This window comes from Chiroxiphia lanceolata, chromosome 5 (genome assembly GCF_009829145.1).
Source record: "Chiroxiphia lanceolata isolate bChiLan1 chromosome 5, bChiLan1.pri, whole genome shotgun sequence".
Taxonomy (NCBI): domain Eukaryota; kingdom Metazoa; phylum Chordata; class Aves; order Passeriformes; family Pipridae; genus Chiroxiphia; species Chiroxiphia lanceolata.
The window spans coordinates 40859411-40879857 of record NC_045641.1 but is presented as its reverse complement, the minus strand read 5'-3'; the positions used below and the strand labels follow the sequence as shown (position 1 = coordinate 40879857).

At 35.5% G+C, this 20447-nt stretch overlaps 1 protein-coding gene across 16 annotated transcripts in view; it reads left to right on the top strand.

The window, feature by feature from the left end:
* PPFIA2 (PTPRF interacting protein alpha 2) overlaps positions 1-20447 on the top strand; it is a 327520-nt gene that overhangs the window by 166754 nt on the left and 140319 nt on the right. For 7 of the 16 annotated variants that reach the window (XM_032689687.1, XM_032689682.1, XM_032689684.1 and 4 more), the window contains one exon: positions 9220-9282. The exons of the other annotated variants lie outside the window; for them this stretch is intronic. In XM_032689687.1, the coding sequence (XP_032545578.1) occupies positions 9220-9282 (63 nt within the window). The remainder of the gene's footprint in view (positions 1-9219; positions 9283-20447) is intronic. 16 annotated transcript variants of the gene reach the window in all.

Genomic DNA, 20447 nt, shown 5'->3' with positions numbered 1-20447 from the left:
TTGCCCTATTAACAAAGCTAAGATCTTCACTACATCATGATGGCTGTTTAAATTATATGCAATTTAAACCATATGTACATATGTTTTATGTGAATTCTTCTGGTAGCTACTAGCTCATATCTTTCTTCTCCCTTTCTAGCTATGTTTTATGAACATTTTCTAGATTATAAAAGTAGTATTTGAACTACACATTACATACAGATGAAGTCATATGACAATTTACTAGGTTGATACAGTTGCCAAATTTTCTGTGTTCTTTGTTTTAGCCTCAAGATAATGTTAAACAAATTCTATTTTATTAAAATTACAAAATGTTATTAGTGTTGTTGTCAGATCCTCATGGTTTAAGGATTTTTACACTAATCAATAAAATACCTTTTGGATTTTTACACTAATCAATAAAATACCTTTGCTTTGCAAACTAGGTTCTGTATTTTTTATATATGCATTTGTCTGTATCTGTAGTTATGATGTACTCAAAAAGCTTGCTTTTGTCTGGATCTGCAGTCTTTCATGTTGCTGTGTGTGTGAGACAGAAAAAAATATAGCCAATATTTATCCAGTGATGCTTTGATGTTAAATTTTTGGTTGTTTGAGTAAGTGTTGCCAGGGTAATGTTTTACTCTTTTTATTATATTTCTTTTCATTGTAGTCAGTGAAGTGTGTGCTCTTGAATTTAGTGTTTTAAGCTGTGCTGTCATCTCACTTTTACACAGGCATGATAATTATTGTTACACTTGAAAATCTTGTTGCTTGGCTAGGTATGCAGAGAAACAAGATCATAGGCATCAGGAAACCTTTTCTTCCCTGGGCCATTCCTTGGTCATTGCTTGCTGCAGCATCAGGGACTAGTGGCAGCACAGCAAAGGAAACTAGGCTTGTGGACATGCCCTTCTTGTTCCTTTTCTTCAAGTTTCCTGATGTACAAAAGTTCAAGAACCTTTGTCATTATTTTCAACTGATTTTCAACATCAATTTCTGTTTATTTTCATTAAAAAGACATAACTATTCCTATGCATTCTCTTAGGAAATTTGGTCTGATTTATGCTTCATGTAGCAGAAGGGAATATTACATATCGCGAAAATAAACAATTTAAACTGAAAATTCCCAAAGCTTATATTTTTCTTGGAGCATTTTAGATTCGGGCTTTCAGTCAGTGGGGTATTGAGTTATAAACCAGTGTCAAAAACGACAGTTGAGAAAGAGTTTTAAAAGCTTTTTTGGATAAACATGCTGGTTTAATACATAAAGCCACACAATCCTCAGTCTGCTAGTCTTCACTTGCAAAGTTTTATGTTTAATTTAAATCAAAATTGTTTCAGTTCTTCCCTTTACAATTAGAATTTAATTGCATTTTTGAACATGCTCTTCTTAATACTGTTTTTCATGAAAGCTTTCATGGAAAGACTGGCTAGTCTCCCTCTCCCACTTAGCCAAGTTATCAAATGTAGAAATCTACATTTGAACTATTCCTGGAGAGGAATAACCAGTTTTATGTACATTTCATTCTTAGATAGTGTTGAGGAATACATTCAGTGCAGGTAGCTCATTGTGAGGCTGCAATGTAAGATGCAGGCAGAGCTCTGGGTGGTAAGAGCCCCAGGAAGGGGCAGTGAACTGCTGACCCCATGCATAAGGGTGCAGGGATTTGTGGCCCTACCAGGGGACTGGAGACTCAGAGACACAGTAGGAGCCAGAGACTCAGGAGGAAGAGAGAGACTTTTGCACGCTTGGACTGTGAGGTATAAAAGCCCAGGGTTTTCTTTGTTCAGGGTTCTTCCTCAGAGGTATCCAGTTCAGGTTGTTATTTTGTCATTTCATTATTGCACCAAGATAAAATAATTCTAAGGATCTGGATGTCTGAGACTCTACTATGGGAAACCTGGAGTCAAGTTTGTAAGGAAACCTGGTCTGACTGTGAGTGTGGGGTGTGCAGCTGTGAAGGAACTTCAGTCCCAGCTCAGGTGGTGCAAATGTGGTACAGAATGGCTCCTGGATGGTCAGATAGGGAAGTTTTCTTAACAACAGATGAAGTTTGGTTTTGTGTTTTGCTTGTGTAGAGTTTTTGCATTTGGGTTTTCTTAACTCCTTGGACTCTGTGGATGAACACATTGTTTCCCTTCCCTGGTGCAGTACAAAGAGGTGAATATGTAAGGTTTAATGTAAATAATACTTACTTTTCAATCCCATAGATACACTAATTTTAGGATTCTTTCAGAGGATAGTAAAAGACAGGCTTTTGGTTTGCGTCTTCCTCACTTACAACTTCTTCTTTGTTTTCAGCGTAGGTGCCTCCACCTCCTCTGCACTGATATCCTCCAACTTTGGGCTGTATTTCAAGGTGTAGTTTTGCTGCATCTGCCACTGCTCATTTTTCAGATGACATTAAAGTGAAGCTGAACTGATTTCTGACATCTGGCTGTTGCCCAAGGCATTATGAACAGCAGAAAAAGCCCAAAATCTTGTTAATTTGTTTTTGATGCTGCTTGGTAGCATCATAAGCAGCCTCAGTTCCTGAAACTGTGTGTAAACTGTAAATGTATCACTGCACTGCTGTATGCTTGTTTGCTATTAGGATGTCTTCTGGTCTCTCAAAAAACTGGGGGAGATAGGGGGTGTTTTTTAAATGCAAAGAGAAATACCACTCCTGAAGTCTGTGAATTAGGCTTCTATACTCACATAGAAAAGACAATAAAATAAAACCAGCAAAGTGTATCCAACTAATGTACATGTATCCCAAGCATACATTATTTATACACAGATGAAACGTTCCCTTCTGCCTTTGTTCATAGAAGAAATATTCTCAGAGCTATACTTGCACAGTGCCTAGCAAAGTAATAACATAGCAGTTATAATACAAATTACTTTAAATAATAATTGCTGTAAGACAACAGGAGTGCATCTGATGGCCCTGACCTGTTCAAAACCTGCAAATGCTGTACAGTGAGACAGATTGCTTGGAAGCTGGCCCAACAGAGTAGCATTAAATCCCCAAGGAATTAGCACTATCGTATGCTGTTCCACTTCTATCTTCAGGAGCAAGCTGATTTTTTTCAGCAATGTCTTCTCCTTAAGGATAACCATTTAAAAGGAACAACCAGACTAAGAACAGTTCTACCAAAACACTTTGCAGACTGCAGCTATCTATGTATCTGTACATGTTTTTCTCTGAGAGGACAGACTCAAACTCTATGTGCAACAATGTTAGCCATATTTGCTGGGCTTGTAGAATGAGGTTATAGTTATAAAAGTGGTGCCAGTTACTCCTTTTTGTTTGCTCACACTCATGCAGAATAACTGTGTCTCAGAGTCCTCTACAGCCTAGGCAGAGCAGAATGTCTCTCAGGAGTGCAAGAAGGTGCTGCATTCTGCTCTCACCCAGGGGCATGTTTCCTTCTGCCTCATCCTGCTTCCAGGTGATCAGTGGGCAACTTGTCCATCTAAAGGAGACTTGATGTTCTGGCACATGGCTTCAGGGAAATGAGGGAAATCCACATTACTACAAAATAAAACTATGATTCACTGCCTTGTTTTTTTCTCGCTGTAGAAATCTGAGGATTAGGAGAGGAACAGATTCTTAATGGGCTTCACCTGACTTTTATGGGGCAATCAAAGCTGTATGCTGCTGTAGAAAATTGTTTAGGCATGGGATTGTAGTCATATACAGTAAGAATGAGACTACAGGATGCAAAGTTTTCAAATTAGAGCAAGTATGGTTAATTGAATGTTTTCAGAATTTTGACTTAGTTTTACCTCTAACAAAGCTCTGACAGTGCCTGCAATCCATGTTCTGTTTCTGAGATTTCTCTCTCACACAAGATCTGTGAAATTTCTGAAACCTGCATAGGATTCTCAGGTGTACTCAAGTTCTATCTATCCTGGATCTGTCAGCAGGTCTGATCTCCAGGGACAATGTGCACATTTTAGCATCAGTCTTAACACACCTTCCTAAACTATGTTTGTCTTACTGCAGGGCAGTATGTACACATATGTGAACTGCAGTATCTTCCTTCCCCACAGCCTGAGCTTTGATGAGAAGAGAGATTAGTATTGTAGGCTGGGACCAGGTCTGGCAGCTGGTTGATTATAGGAGCAGGATTTCAGGGAGTGCATAAAACACTCTGTCTTTGGTTATTTTCTTGTCTTTTATTGTTCTTTTTCATTCTCTTTAACTTCCTTCCCTCCTTCCTTCCTTTCTTCCTTCCTTCTTTTCAATGCTAGTAATCAATAAAATGACTTGGAACTAAACCTGGAATATAAATATCAGACTGTTCACGCTTCATTAGAAAGAAAAAAAGAGTAGTCAGTATGATTTCCACAATCCTAGTTTGAAAACCAATCAGTATAACATTCCAACATGCTCATATACTTTCATATTTTTACACAATATCAAATTTCTAAAAGGACATTAAGGTGCTGGAGCATTTCCAAATAGGGGCAACAAAGCTGGGTCTGGAACACAAGTCTGATGAGAGAGCTGGCGTTGTTTAGCCTGGAGAAAAGAAGGCTCAAGGGGAACCTCATCACTCTCTACAACTACCTGAAAGAAGGTTGTAGCCAGGTGGGGGTTGGTCTCTTCTGTTATGTCTCTAGTGAAAGGATGAGAGGAAATGGCCTTAGGTTGCCATTCCTGGAGTGGTTCTGATTAGATATGAAAAGATTCTTTCACTGAAAAAGTGGTTAGACATTGGAATAAGTTGCCCAGGGAAGTGGTGGAGTCACCATCTCTGGAAGTGCTTAACAGACCTCTGGATGTGGCATTTGGGTATATGGTTTAGGGGTGATGGTTGGACTAGATGATCTTGAGGTCTCTTCCAACCTCGATGATTTTGTGATTCTTTGTTTTCTGTACTTGTAATAAAAAAACATAACTTGTAGTCCAAAAAGACTTTACGTGGAGGAAATTTGGACAATTAGGCAAGGAAATATTTTCCTTTTTGACTAAGAACTATTCAGACACTTCCTTTCTAGGCTTTTTTAATTAACTAAATTTTTAATGATGGAATACATGCCTGAATTATTTCTGTGCCTCAATACAGCAGAAAGGTATGATCTTGAGATGTTTTAATGGCTACATAAACTCAAACTCTGTTTCTGTGATCACTGTTCTGAATCTTTATTTATTATAATAAATTTCTCCTATGAGAATGGTGTAAATATTTTATACTGTAAGTATAAGATTTTATTTTAACTATGGTGATCTTCTGCATTCACATCTTTAAATATTTTGAAAGGGATTAATCAAAGAATAATTAGAAAGTTCAGTCAGTGTGATACAAGTAAACAAATAAATATGAATCTTATTTTCTCTTTAAAATGCTCACTTAATGAGGTATCATCTCACCTTGTTATGCCACGTACCAGTACTGTGGCGAGTCTATCATACACACTGCAAGGTCTGTCTTTCTACATATTGGGTTTTAAAGAATACATCTTGCAATTCTTGCATGTAGATTTAACTCTGCAGTGATAAGTAGGTCCCTGGACTTCAGTGGGAGTGCTCCCATGGACAAAGCTAAGGGTGTACAGGTTGATGTATATACCAGAGAGCTGCTGTTGATATAGATGGATGTAGAGGGTGGTTTCTGTTACTTTTTTTTTTTACTTTTTTTTCTACAGACTATCATCATGAAGCATATAATAATTATTAATTTATGTATAGTGTGTGTGCCTGTATATGTACAAATATTGTTCTGAGGGAGATTTTTTTTTTCCTGAGAGAAGGATTATAATTATTTTCTATTAAGTAGGTTCCACTTGTCAGAAACCTAAATTATAGAAGTCAAAAAGAACTGGGGAAGATTCTGGGTTTCTTCAGTGTATCAACACATTAAATTTATTCAGTGAATATCTTTGAATTTTTCAGTAGCTTTTGATACAATTCTATATAAAACCTCAGTTTCTTTTTTATTCCCTGTTCTTATTGTTGACATAACCATGGAATTAGAGCTATACTGCTCATGTCATAACTGAGGGCAGGAGTTCCTGCCTTATCAGAGCTTTGACTGGGGACTTGCCTAAGAAAGTTTGGGTTATAATGATGTTGGCATTTAGGAAAATATGGCTTGTTTCATGTGACCTGGATGGCAAGATCACTTGAAAGCCCAGTGTAACTAACCAGTTAAAACTGCAATTGCTATATGTTGTAAGCTCGGGAATATCAGTGTCGGACCTCATGAATTTTCACCTATTTCTCATAGGTTAATTTACAGAATTAACTAAAACTTGTAGTGCTTCCACAGAAACTTGAAATTATAGTCTCATATGTTCTTTGGCACTATTTCCACCTAGTTGTGAAACGCAGGCCAGTTTGGTGCATATGTGGGCCATTATTTGCGATTACTCTCTGATGCAGTCTTGGGAACTCCAACAGTTGTAGTTTGGCTGTGCATGCATCTAGATGGAATTTCATAAGCGATGCACTTTCTGGAAATGCTTCAGATGTATCACAGCCTCACACAAGGCTTTTCTATGTAGAAACCCAAAGGAACAAAAAGGAGACTGGAGACATTTCTGAGTCTATCATTAGGATACGCCTTGAGAATCTGCCCCCTCTCCCTCATGTGGTTCATAGTAAATAGTAGCTGAAGCTCTCATCCCAAGCAAGAATGTATGCATGTTCTAGAGATTAATTTTCAGAATTTTCTCTCCCTGTTAACTTTGTTTTCTCCTCTGATAAACTTTAATGTATACACATTTTCTGAAGGACAAATTCCAAACTGTAATAGAAAGCTTCATCAATATTAGTTCTAATAGATTGTAGTTACTAAGGTACAAAGTACTAAGTTGATGCTATACTATTAGCTGTATTCCTGAATGGAATAAATATTTTATCAATGTGTGTGAAATGGGAATTGCTGCAGTACTTACACTGCATAACTTTCATAGATTTTTTGTCTCAAATGATTGCGAGTAAATGTTCGTGACAATACAATGTATTTGCCTCAACATACATAGTTTGAAGACAATTTTAAAATTAATGCACAAGGTTTTTATTTTTTTTTTTAATATTTTTCTTTCCTCTTCTCTTTCACTTGACACTTTAGGTCTTTTAAGTCTAGTTGGATAGGAAATTATCACAGTTGTAAGGAGATAGCCTTACAGCACTGAAATATCAGGGATTTCTCATTTCCAAATATGTAAAGTTCCCATAGTAGGCCTGAAGAGTCAAAATACTGGACTTTAAACCTATCAGCTGCTAGAATTGAATTAATTAGAATTCAGTATAATTGAATTCAATAAAATTAATTTTATACCTTTTGTCACTAGGTCTTTAATCACAATTTTACAGGAGGAAATTACAAGAAATTACAGGAAATTATCTGGTTACCAAGATAATTTGAAAACTTAGCCTAAAGTTATTCAGAGAATATTGCTTTTAACAGTGATGGACAGCAAAGATTAATCAATTAATAGAGCTCAGATGCAGCAGTCAAAAGTATACAGTAGATCTACATTTTTACACGTAAGTGCAAAATTATCAAAAACTGTCATCTATGAGACATACGGATAAAGTTTATAGTGTGTGTGTTTTCTTGTACTGAAGTATTGTTTATTTAAAACAGTGCCCTGCTGACATTATACAGGCTGTATTTTCCTTACAAAATTCTGGAGCAATGGTGATGTTAGAGATACATCTAAATGTGATATATGAACTAACCATGACGTTGCCTTGCATGGAAATGTTCTTTTCAAAGTGAAGTGAAATGAAATCTCCTTTAAGGAGAAAAAAAAAAAAAAAAAAAAAAAAAAAAGGAAAAAACCAAAACCAACGAACCAAACAAGCAAAAACCCAAGAACCGCTCCCTCAAGCAATAAAAAGCATCATTTAAAAATATTTTTAAATATTTAAGGGTGTAAATCTAAAGAAGAGAAATCTGACAGAAATTTTGCTTAAAATTCAAAATTTACTCTTTTTTATGTGACTGATTGCATCATTTTCCTCTAAAACATTGAAAGTTTAAAACTTTCAAATATTTAAAAACTGTTATAACTGACAATGTGAAGATCATAGGAAATATGTGGTTTGTAGATGGATGGACATGGATCCATGCCTGTGAATGTGGTTAAATATACTAATAATGTGCACATTTTTGTTTAATGCAAAAGTAAGACATAATACAGTCAGGCTTAACTTCCTCATAAATTGTAATAGTAAATTCATTATAAAACACTTGCAATATGTTGCATTTTCCATATGTTATGTTGTACTACCAAAAATAGTTAAATAAAAAAATACTGTCTTCTTGTCTGGTCTAAATACAAGATTTACTCTACTGAATTGGTAAACAGTCACAGAAGTAAAGCTTAGGTCAGTATTTACTTTGAGAAATGATAAAGCTCAACTATAATTAGCATGAACATTGTATGTATTGTTACATATGCTCTCAACAATGGAAAGAAGTTGTTTAAAGGTTTAGTCTAGAACTGTTGGTTTTTTACATCTGCGACTTTTTGAAAATTTCTGCTGTTAATTTCTTCTGAAGTAAATGTTGAAATCTGAAGAAATATCATCTGGTCAGATTGCCTACTAGATAAGGTCTTTCTAAAGAAGAATGTTGTATGCTGGGCTCAGCAAAAATAAACAAGCAAGTCATGAAAAAAGAGGAAAAATAGCATTCAGTGCTAAAATACATTCTTCAGATAGCTGAAGGGACTTCCAGATTTTTAAATTAACATAGCTTCTTTCCTGCTATTTTTCCACTCTTATGATTGTTTAGTGCAACAAAGAAGTCTGAGATAGCATGAAAAAATTATAAATTTAATAGGTAAATTGTACATAATAAGTTAATTTCCTTTGATGTCTTTCCATAAGATGTTTTAATTTGGGGGAGAAGATCCTACTTTCTTTAAACCTCACAAACAGGTCTTTCTTTATGCAGAGACCTCAGATTAAAGTCAGCCATTGGAGCTATGATTATTTCTTCATACTTATCTGACTGTTTGACAGTGCTTCAGAGTCCACTTCTGTCAATGCAGTGCAGAACACCAAAGTGAGTTACTATTTGGTTGTTCTCAGTACCTCACGAGCCAGGAGATGTAACAATACTTTCAATTTCTTTATGTGAATTTCAGTTGAGCCACATTAGTGTTCTCTTAGATCAGCTTGTTTGAGTGCTAATAACATTCATCTGTTGGTATGGTGTAATTTAAATATTCTGTAGCACTGTACAAAATTCTGTTCCATTCAGCAGAATCTCTGTTGCCCCCTTTTTCAGATGACGGTTGCTGCTGGTACGAGCATTGAGAATAACATTCAAAGGACCATATCCTGCCCTAATGTATGTTCAAAATATCTTGGTTTTTTGCGTAATTTAAATGTGAAGCCTCCTTACATGAATTTGATATTTTGTTGCCCATAGAAGCTTGTGCATCTTGAGGTTACTTCACATTATATATTTCAGGGTCAATGAATATTGTACTACAAGTGAGGTCTCAGCCAATCAAAAGTACAAAATTACTGTCATTTCTTTCTATGCAGTCTGATGATGCAGCTAAATAAAGATAATGATAATATATTCATAGTTCCTTCTGCATTTACTTTGCTTCCCAGCCAGCTCAATGCTCCTGTCAGTTGAAATCTAGAACAGCAATAGACAAAATGAGGAAAGCAATGAGAGGCTATATTTATTCTACATAACCTTGTTTTAAATTGGGCTTTGATACAAGGATGTGTAATAATAAATTTGGAAGGAAGGTAATTTCATTTTTCTTAGAAAAATGCTTAGACAAATATGTGCCATGACTTAAAAAAGGACGGAGGAGTTGCTATTGCTTATGTAAGGTAGAATAAAAATTGTATCTGGTTAACAAAAGAAGTAAACTATTCACTTGTAGTATAATAGGTCATTTATCTTTTTTTACCAAAACTATTCAGATAAGGGGAAGTTGTTGGGTTGAAATTGAACTCTTATACATTAATGGGGAAACATTAATGAAAATTGGGATGTACCACAGAGTAAAGCAACTATTTTATAGAACCTATTTTTTATCATGTAATATGTTTAATAATTTATTTTTCAGCTATAGATTATCATATTTATAGGGGAACTGGCAGAAGGAATTCTGGATAAATATTTCCATCATCATAAGTTCTTTGAAGATATAGCAAATAATCAAAGTACAAGCACAATCTGGTTAAAGTAACTAAAAGCAAAAAGAAAAAAATACTGTGATTTATTATTGGCAAGAAGGGAATTTGTCCTCCATGTCTGCGAAAAAAATTCCTCATCTTAAACCAGACTTTTTTCTGGAAAGTTTGTGCTCTTAAGAGAACACAAAGAAATTCTTTATACTGAATTCTTAGAAGATACTGCATTTCACTATCTGAATCGTTGTGGAATGGTTCTGAATAAATTCCTTCAATAGACCAATATCATAAATTTTTGTCTATGATTTGCAGTGTTCAATTTCCTATGCAAAGGAAAAACACTTCCTCAATACACAATGTATGATTAATCTCCAATCTCTTCTGGATTTTCAACATGACTTTAACTTCTCCAACACAATTGTAGTATTCCAGTCTGCAGTAGTACCATTTTTCATGGAAAATATTAATATGAAAAATATAGACAGAATTACTGAGCATGGAAAAATGCACTATTTCTATTTAGTTTTAGAAGTCCATGCTATTACTTCAAAATTGTTTGGGACCTTTAAGTTTGTTTTCTTTTTTTTGGAAAGTACATTAAGACAGGTCATAAATAGATACTTTCTTAAAAGAACTGAATAAAATTTCCTTGGAAAGAAATGTATCAATCTCAACAAGAAAGGGTATAAATATTAGAACTCGTTAAATGCCCTTCTAACTCCATCTCCTGATTTTCTTATCTTAATTTCGAATTTAATGTTTTTGTCTCTGCTCTAGAGACAGTGTAAGCTAGAGTCAGTCTCACCTCTTGGCTCTCTGAAGGTATCAATCTTTCTCCATTGACTAAAAAGATGCCATCTTGGCTTAGGTACCTTGCTTGTAGGTGATTGAAATTACGTAATACAAACCCTGTTTTCCCAATTTAAGATGTTTTTTAGGACAAGACTAACCTCACCTGATTTGTAGTCGCCTAAAAACCTGGAGTTCAATTGAGCTATGATGCAGACACTTTCATCGAAGAAAATAAGGTACACCATTTGAAGAATCATCCCCTCTTAAAATAGCTTGGATGGATTGTCACTGAAGGGTCTTTTTTTCTCAACTTAAGCAGTAGGTTAGGTGAATATCTTAACCTAGGCATTAGAGACTATTTTCAAAGCTGAAACTTGGGAAAAAAAAAAATGTAATTCCCATGTAGGTAGCTGTGGAAAATCTTGCAATCCAGTCAAAAGACTAGGCTTTCATATTTCCCCCTGAAATTTCTCCATGAACTAAAAAGAATTCTTAAATTCTTTAATAAAAAATGTTAGTTTTCAATTCTAGTATAAAAGTACGAAAAACAAAAACTTTCATGTTTAAAACTGTTTATTTCTTTCCAAAGGGGAAAATAGCAGTTCAGTTATGAAGAGTGTGAAACAAGCTTTTGTCATTATTTGCTTATAAGCAAAGTTTTTGTCAAGTGATTTTGAGGCCTTAATTTTAGATGTTCTCTTTATAAATAGGTGCAAACAACTAAATTCTTAACTATCAATAAGGAGATACAATATTTGTTCTGTTTTGGACTTCCAGACAATTGTTGATGGAAGTTTATCGTATGCAGATGATTTTTTATACTTCAATTCCTAAAGTTTCTTTTCAGTTTTATCAGATTGCTAGGGCACTGGAACAAGTTGCCCAGAGAAGTTGTGGATACCCCGTCCCTGGAAGTGTTCAAGGCCAAGTTGGATGGGGCTTTGAGCAACCTGGTCTAGTGGAAGGTGCCCTTGTCTATGGCGGGGAGTTGGAACTGGATGATCTTTAAGATCCTTTCCAACCCAAAACATTCTATTATTCTATGATTTTTTAATTTATAATTAATAATGACCAAACATTCTGTAATTACAAAAGAATCCTGTTGAGAGATATAATCCCTATCAACATCTGCATGTCATTCAAATGCACAAAGCCTTGAGCAAGAGCAAGAAGTGGAAATCTGCACTCAGCTTTTCACTAAGCGTGTTACAGAGAGGACAGCAAGGGAAGGAAGTTCTTTGTACATCTTCTCTTGGCACAAGGTCTTCCTGGGGCACAATAACAATTGCAAAAGAAGATCCAGCTTCAGTTCAGAGAAACAGCATAATTGAAAAGGGTCATCCAAAACTTGATGAATAATTACAAAGTGTTTTATCCATTCCTAAATTCCCTAGTTTCCTGATGATTGGAAACTGTTTATGTAGCTATTCGTTACTGAGTAAAACCCTTCCTCTTAGACTTTTTCCTCAGTATACTTCTATATTATGATTCATTGTCCTTATGTTAATTATAAAAAAATTGCTAAAGGAACAACTTAATGTAATTTGTCACAGATCAGAAACAAAATTAATCAAATAATTGATTTTATTCCATTGAGTACCAACACCACAATTACTTGTGTAAAATATAGTTTTAATAATAGGCATTAGGACTGTCAAATCTACAGCCAAAACTATTTGAATACATGCTGAATTTTCAATCACTGGGCTACATTATTCTGAAATGTTTTCTAGTTTCTTGTAATTACTGTGAATTGCATAACTTTGTACTTCTGCCTATTGTGAAAGGGATAACTGTAGAGGATGACCTCAGAAGAACCAAATTTTCAGTTAGTATCTATTGCACTGGTTCAGCATTTTAATTACATGGCATTAATTACACAGTTGTAATTAAACCCGGTTATTTAGTCAAAAACGCACAGTACATTTGGTTTGGCCTTTCTGGCTCTTAATCTAAGACCTAAAATATACTTCTAGAGGTGCTCATCTAGAAGTAGTATTTGAAATGCTGAAACCGTAAAGAAAACATAGAGTAGATTGCTCATGAGACATATAGTCTAAAATATTAAAAAATGTTTTATTAAGCCTGAATAACACCTCTTAGTGTTATTAATAGCAAATGTAACCAGGTTTTTAAATATAAAGGGTGTGTAGTATGTCATTTTGCTTTATGAAAATACACTGCAAGGCTTGCAATAAAGCTAAAGCTCAAGGAGAAACTGCTGTGTATTCAAAATTGAGAATCCAGATATTATGGCGATTTTCAAGGTACAATTTTGTGGACAGTTTCCCACATATGAAAAAATCTAATTTGTACACTGTTGCTTAGTGAAGTTTACACCTTCCCCATTATAGGCTTCAATTTACCTTTATTCCCACATAAACTTTTTGTTTCTTGTTTCTTATTGTTATAAAATGTTTGCACAGCAGATGCTAAGTGGAGAAATTGATATTACATACAATAATAATACACTATTGCAGGTGTATTTTCTGTATTTTTGAGTGGGATAATTACTACATTTGCTGTCTTTTGTACAAGATATCTCAAATCATTACTCACTCTGTCTATCTGTCTATCTGTCTGTATATCTATCTATCTATCTATCTGTATTTTTAATAGATAGATCTTTAAACAATCACTACAAGTACTATGTACTCTGTAAACACCTTTTCTTGATAAGAAGTAATATCTGTAGATGTACACCTAAAGTACATTGTAATATGCCTGGATGAACACTACTGATGGACATAGAGCCACTTAGAACAGTCTGTAATACTTTGATATCTCAATGCCATTGCTTGATGACAGGGATCAGTGCAAGCTAATGGTCAACAAAGACAGGAAACTTTGTATGCAGATCCAGTTGCTGTGGCTGCATGACCTTGAGCTTCTGAAAAATGGCAATATTAATACTTGTTTTCTTTACAGCTTTTTAAAGTCAACAGTGAAAATGTAAAGAGTAAAATACAAAAGAAAATGGTGGTGGATGTTAAACATGCTGTGTTTCTTCATTTAAAATAGAACTTGAGTATGTGTTTTTGTAAAATAAAATTGTGCTATATAATAAACGAAAACATACTTCACTGCATATAACGGAAAAGAAAACTAATTATTTAATTTTAATCAAGTGCTAACACAACACAATATGTTATTGCCCCATCAGCTATAACACTTGTTCTTTCATGGAAAAACCACATTTGTTTTGTCTAAAGAGATAGATACCTTCAGGAATTCTTCACTGATCTAGGCAGAAGTTTTAGAGTTTTTGAGTTTAGGTTTTAGAATTCCAGCATATAAGCATAAATTTAAGCTTAATGTGCTTAATTTTTTAACATTTTTTTATTACTTTATGGCTTTAGACAAGATATAGAACATATTTATAGACATCTTCTACAGGAGCTCTGTAGGAAAACATAAATTTTTTTATATTTTGTCAAACTTGGCAATCATGCAGCATCTTATAAAATTGCTGGTTTTCATTCATCAGCTATCTTAATTCTTTACACTACATCAAGAGGTATTTTGGGAGGGTTACAGTAAGGAGAGGAGAGAGAGAAAGCCTTAAAATATCAGCATATTTATTTTTCTCCTATATTAGAATGAAACTGTACTTCCAATGATTTACATTTTTTTTTAATATCAAAGATTAAATCCTGCTTATTTTCACAAGTTTGTTCATGTGAATAACCTGTGCATGTCTTTAAATTTAAGCCAAATGCCTTTATTCTAAAGCAGAAACAATTTTGTCTATGCTCAGAACATTTCACTACATGTAGGAAGAAAAAGGCAGAAGTCTAAACACAATTGCAAACCTCTAGCCTTTCTCAGATTGCTAAAGCTCCATAAGCATTCAGCTCAACTCCCTCAGCTCTTTTTCAATATTTATAGGAATCAGGGATTTACCAGACAGTGACATCCTGCTTGAAGCTACAAACCCATTTTATGTGGTCACCTGACCCTTTCAAGCATCAGACACCCTTGGCACAGATGTCTTACTTACGTCTGTGAAAGGAAAAAAATTCCTCTCCATTGTCAAGCTTTTACCCAAACTCCGTAGTTCAAAGTCTCCGGCATTTACTTCATTCACAAATAAACTTGCAAAGTGAAAAGCAATTTGGATATGTTCTCACTGCCAATGACTGTGCAGGCCTGTATTTTCAGTGTGACACTAATGTTCTGGCCCACATTTCCCATTTCCCTGCCACAGGGCCAGCAAATCTCACTGTGTGGTTCAAACTTCTGCCTCTGCTCCAGACCTTATGACAGGCAACCAGCTGGCAGATCTGCTGCCTGACCAGCTGTGCTAAGTGTGTTAAATCATGAGGCAGAAAGGGAAAGCAGCAATGCTTTTCAGCTGGGGAGATGTATCACTGGCAAATTTATGCTTTGGCAACAGTGTAGTGTCCTGGTCCTCAAGTATGTGGCTGCTCACTCACAGTAATGCTGTTATGTGCACAGCATCAGTGTCCTGGCAGAGCTTTGCAAGCATTCTAACACTTTCCCATGGCATTTGGACTGATACAGGACCAATGCATTGATTTGAGAGACTGAAAATTGAAAAATGGAAATCAGGAACCTGGAGCTGTAGTAGTGCTTGTAAGGATTTGCAAGAAACAATTCACAGGTGATTATCTAAGTTTAGAACCTTTTTAATTTTTTGTGCTGGGCATGGACACATTCCATATGGGTAGCTCTGCTTTCGATGACAGCATGGTGATTTATAGGTCCTTATCTGTTGCATCCTGGGAGAGGAAAAAACGTTAAAATCAGTGCATAAATATCATGATGAAAGGTCTAGATTTTGTTCAGCTGATGTTACTAGGCAGCTTTACTGAGCAGATCAACTGGAGTGTAAGACCGAGGACCCTGAAGCTAGGCCCCCTCTCTCAGTGGCCCACTGAGAGGCTTAGTCATTGCCAGGAACTGACCTTGGCCAGCAGCCATAGTCCACCCAGCAGCTTCCTTACTCCCCCTCTTCACCGGGACAAGAGGAGGAAGTAGGTTGACAAAGCTATAGGTGAAGATACAGATGGGGAGATCACATACCAGTTACCATGTGGGCAAAGCTCCTCCTTTGCCTGTTTGTGGACCTGTGCAGCTCCCCATAGCCAGCACCAGGGCAGCAGTGCCCAAGGCACCTGTGCAGCTGTGGTCTGAGCATACTCCACACACATAGAGCTACAAACAGGGCTGAGTGTTGAGATGAAAATGTCCAGCTTTCAGACCTCTCTCTCTGAGCCACCAAATGAAGAAAAGTTAATCACCAGAGGCTTTCTCCCTCTTCTGCATACACCACATCTAAAAGCAGCTTCCATGTTCTTTCAAGAAAGGACCTGAGAAGTACTTACCTCTATCTTATGTTTTCTTCTAGAATTCCCCACTGGTTTTCTGCTTTTTTTTTGTTATTGTTGTTGGTTGGTTGGTTGATTGTTTTGTTTCCCACCTGCTTCTGAGGTCTTCTGTAAGGAGGCTTTCAAGCCACAGAAGGAAGATCTAGATTTGGAAAGAACTATGCTTTGGGGAGAAGAGGAGATTTTCATTGATTTGGTAACATTTTTCCTCTGTATTATTATTGAGAAAAACCTTAGCCCTACCACCAGAAAACAGGTGGGACAAAATCTTTCCGTTTCCGAGATTTAATGCATAGTTTTGTAGAGAGCAATGATGCTTCTAAATACTTTCCTTTACTACTCTTCTGGAATTTGCATTTTTCTCAGAAAAGAGGAATACAGAAGAGCCACCAGCACTTAATGACTGGGAAATAACTCATTTGGCAAAAGACAGTTGGCAAATTCCTTTGAAAGAATAAAAGAACATCATCCATCCCAGGGTGTGTGAAAAAATAAATCAACTCAGATTCAGTTTATTTCTGTATTTAGAAATATGCTGTGTTTGTGGTGAACAGCTTTTGCTTAGTGAAGCTGGGAGGCTTTCTTTCTTGCTGTCGCAACACCTTTGCTGGAAGTGAGGGAAGTCAGAGGAGAAAGCTCTCCCTGTGCAAAAGGGAAAAGTTCCTAGACTAGAACAAACTAACAATTAAATTGAAAAGGGCACCAAGGACTGGAAGGGGGGAAATAATGATGAGTCATTAGCGTGGAGTCTGGAAGCAGGTGGAGGATGAGACACCAGTAGGAACAGGGACTGGTGGCTCTGTGGGAGGGACATGAACTGAGATGGATGAGAAGAGTGGAGAAGGAAGTTTCAATGGCACAGTTCTCCCAACTGAAAAGACAGATGCCAAGTTTACAGGAAAGATGTCTCAGGGAGGATGAAAGTGAGGTGCCCCCTCATAATTTATCCTGAGTTTCAACACACAAAACTATGAATGGAAGGTGACACTTGTTATGTCTGAACATTTCTACTTCTAATTCTGTGTTCAGCCCAGATTCAATGCTCTAGATAAGGTATATCTAACATGCTAATGAGAAAATTATTCATTCCACTTTGGTTTTGGGAATTTATAGAGGTTGTATTACCAAATATACCTGTGAACTCCTTAGACTTATGGATTAGTTCTAAGTCAGTGAAATACTCAATGTCACACCAAGCTGTATATTGCACTTAATTAAATATTTTAAGAGAAAGACACTAACTACTAGTTCAACCTCTCAACTTGGTAAGAGTTCAGCTTATAGACAACAATAATCCTGCTACTGGCACCTAGATAACACTCTTGCACTCTTCTAATACAGCCCTTTTACTGTAACTATGTATATATATACAAATACATGACATTTTGAGTGGTGGATAGAAAGTTCGTTGTAATTGTTTCCCCAGCCAATAATTCTGGTTTATTAAATTGCTAATAGTTGTCTGCTAGAAGAAGAAACAAACATGCCCCAAGAAAGAAAAGGAATTATTTCAAAGGTCAATATTACTTAAGCACTTGTTTCATGCTTACAGCAGATTGGAGTTAAGAATAATTGGAAAGCATACTGATATTGCAAGTGACAGATCAGAGGAAAAAGCTTACACCAAAGGTTATAGTCTGAGTTTTCTCAGTGCCTCAAGGATGTCACTGGCTTGAAAATGCATAAATGCTTTATAAAATAATGATGGAATATAATACTAAGGCAAGGATTAACTTGATTTCAGTTTCCCAAAGGAAATACCAGGAAGAAAGTCTATACTGTTAGAACTGTAAACACCATATCTCAAATACAACATATTCATTTTCTTTGAGCCATTTTCTTTGAGTCCATTAAAAGAAATTGATTAAAAGGAACATGTCTTTTAATGCTGCATTTATATTTTCATGCTGCTGCAATATAAATTGGTTTATGTTTGGAAAAAGACAGAAGTGGGAATATGATCCTTCTGTAGAGTTTGAATTCCACTTGACCTTTGAATCGCACCATTGCTTTTTCATTCATATGTAGTAAGCCTATTAAAAGTTACCTGGATAGTGATACAATGAATTTTGCAACTCTCTTCTTTTTCTGATTAAATTGTAGATGCCTTTTAATCTAGGTAAATAAAACAAGCACAAAAAAAAAAAAAAACAAAAAAACAAAAAAAAAAACACACACACAAACACACAAAAAAAACTCCAGAAAAAACTGAACTGAAACAAAACGAAAAACCATCAAAAGAAAAAAAACCTTTAGGAAAGTTTGTCATTCATAAGTTTTTTTTGTTTGATCTTTCTTATATCTACTTTTTTATGTATGTCAAATATTAATTTTTCATCTAGATACGTCCATCTTTCAGATTAGATGTTATAGAGACCCAACAATATCAAATTATTAGCATCAACTGGCTTCTTATTCCATTGCTCTCTGTTTTGTATTTTATGTAGTAAAAGACATAATTACACAGTGGGGCATAATTATAGGGTAAGGAAGAAGCGTGAAGAGGCAGATGATTAGAAAGAAGATAAATATTTAACAATTGAAAATAAAGAACAAAAAGAAACATGTTTTGGGACAAGTGAGAAGAAAGAAACCTTATGAAGATATTTCAAGCAAAGCATCCTGTGATCTGCTAAACATATAAAACTTTCTCACTCTTAAATACTTACTTTTCTATGTGAGGAAGTGTAAGTACTGTAGGTTTAGTCAGAGCATGTGATTTTGCCTTTACCCTAGAAGTGTAACAAGTTTCCACTTACAGCCCTTGGTGGTCTGTAGAAGAATGTGCTGCAGTTGCCCAGGTCTCCGTAAACACAAACAGGCATGACTAATTCTCATGGTGGTCAGAAAGCTCATGTGCCTTGCAATAATATATTTGTTCTTATATTCTTCACTGCTATTTTAATACACAATTCCTTTACTTAAGTGTTACACATATTTTTAATTAATTGATATGTCAGTCTGTTGTAGAAGATTACTGAAATCTGGAGGTTACTTCTGTCTTGTTGCATTTCTTATCCTAGATTCATTTGGTTTTGATTTTTTTGTTTGTTTGTTTTGTTGTTGTTTTTGTTGGGTTTTTTTTACTTATAACACTAGTACCTACTGTTTGCATATTTTAGTTTTATTCCCATCAGTGTCAATTACTGTTCATATCTCTACCATTGTTTTGTTTGCTTGCTTTCCTGCTTGCAGTTTAAAGCACTTTTCTAAGCTGCTTCATTTTGCTGAAAAGAAGACGTTAATGTTAATCAGGAAAAGGAGGAATGTATTTTCTGTGTTTAGAGTCACAGTGTTATTTTGACATAAGAGTATGGCCTATGTTGCTGGTCCACAACTCTGTAAAGGAAGAGGTAGCAATCAAAGCACTGAAGGAGAGCACACACAATACAGAATGCAGACTCAGCAAGCTCTAGATTCTACTCTATGAAAGTGTATCATTGAGCTCTCCCCTGGAATTGCTGTTTGTTTGTCAATGCAGGTGGCTGTGATGTCTGTCTTTTCCCATTCCAGTTGATTTATCAGGAAAATTGATTATGCATTATGTAGCTGAAGGCAATTATCTGTCATGTTGTCATGGTGACATGTTGTCACAAGTCATCTCTGACTTGTCCCTCTGAATTTACTGCCTCTTTTTTAATACGTAGTTTGTAAGTTCTTTTGGAGAGAAAACATATCTTTCTCTGCTGTCATACCACACAGTAGAATGAAATACTAGCCTTTGAGGTAGGCTTTCTAGTGCAAATTTGTAACAGTTATTTAATACAAAATAGATTTGTTGTTTGCATGAAGTGTTACAGTGTAAGAACTGAAGGGAAAGTTACATTACTTTCACTTGGATCAACCAGAGACAACGTTCGATATATTGACCTCAATGTGAAAGAGTTTCCAAGTATTGTAATGCTCATGGCAAAACTTTCCAAAGCTCTGTATGGATGGAATAATATATCTGGATTTCTTAATATTTTAAAATTACACAAAAATACCAACTTTCTATGTCAAATTTTGATAGTTTAGATCTTTTCACTTCAAAAGAAGTTTGGATTTTGAAGCTTGATTTTTGAGACAGACATCTGAAGTCAGAAACCAAAGTTAGGATAGAGGAATCCCAGCTATACAGATTGATAGGTCCATCCTGGAGGAGGAATCTCCTTGGATCTAGGTATCAAGATGCAGATTATTTATTGGAATTAAAAGTTCCTAAAATTGTAGG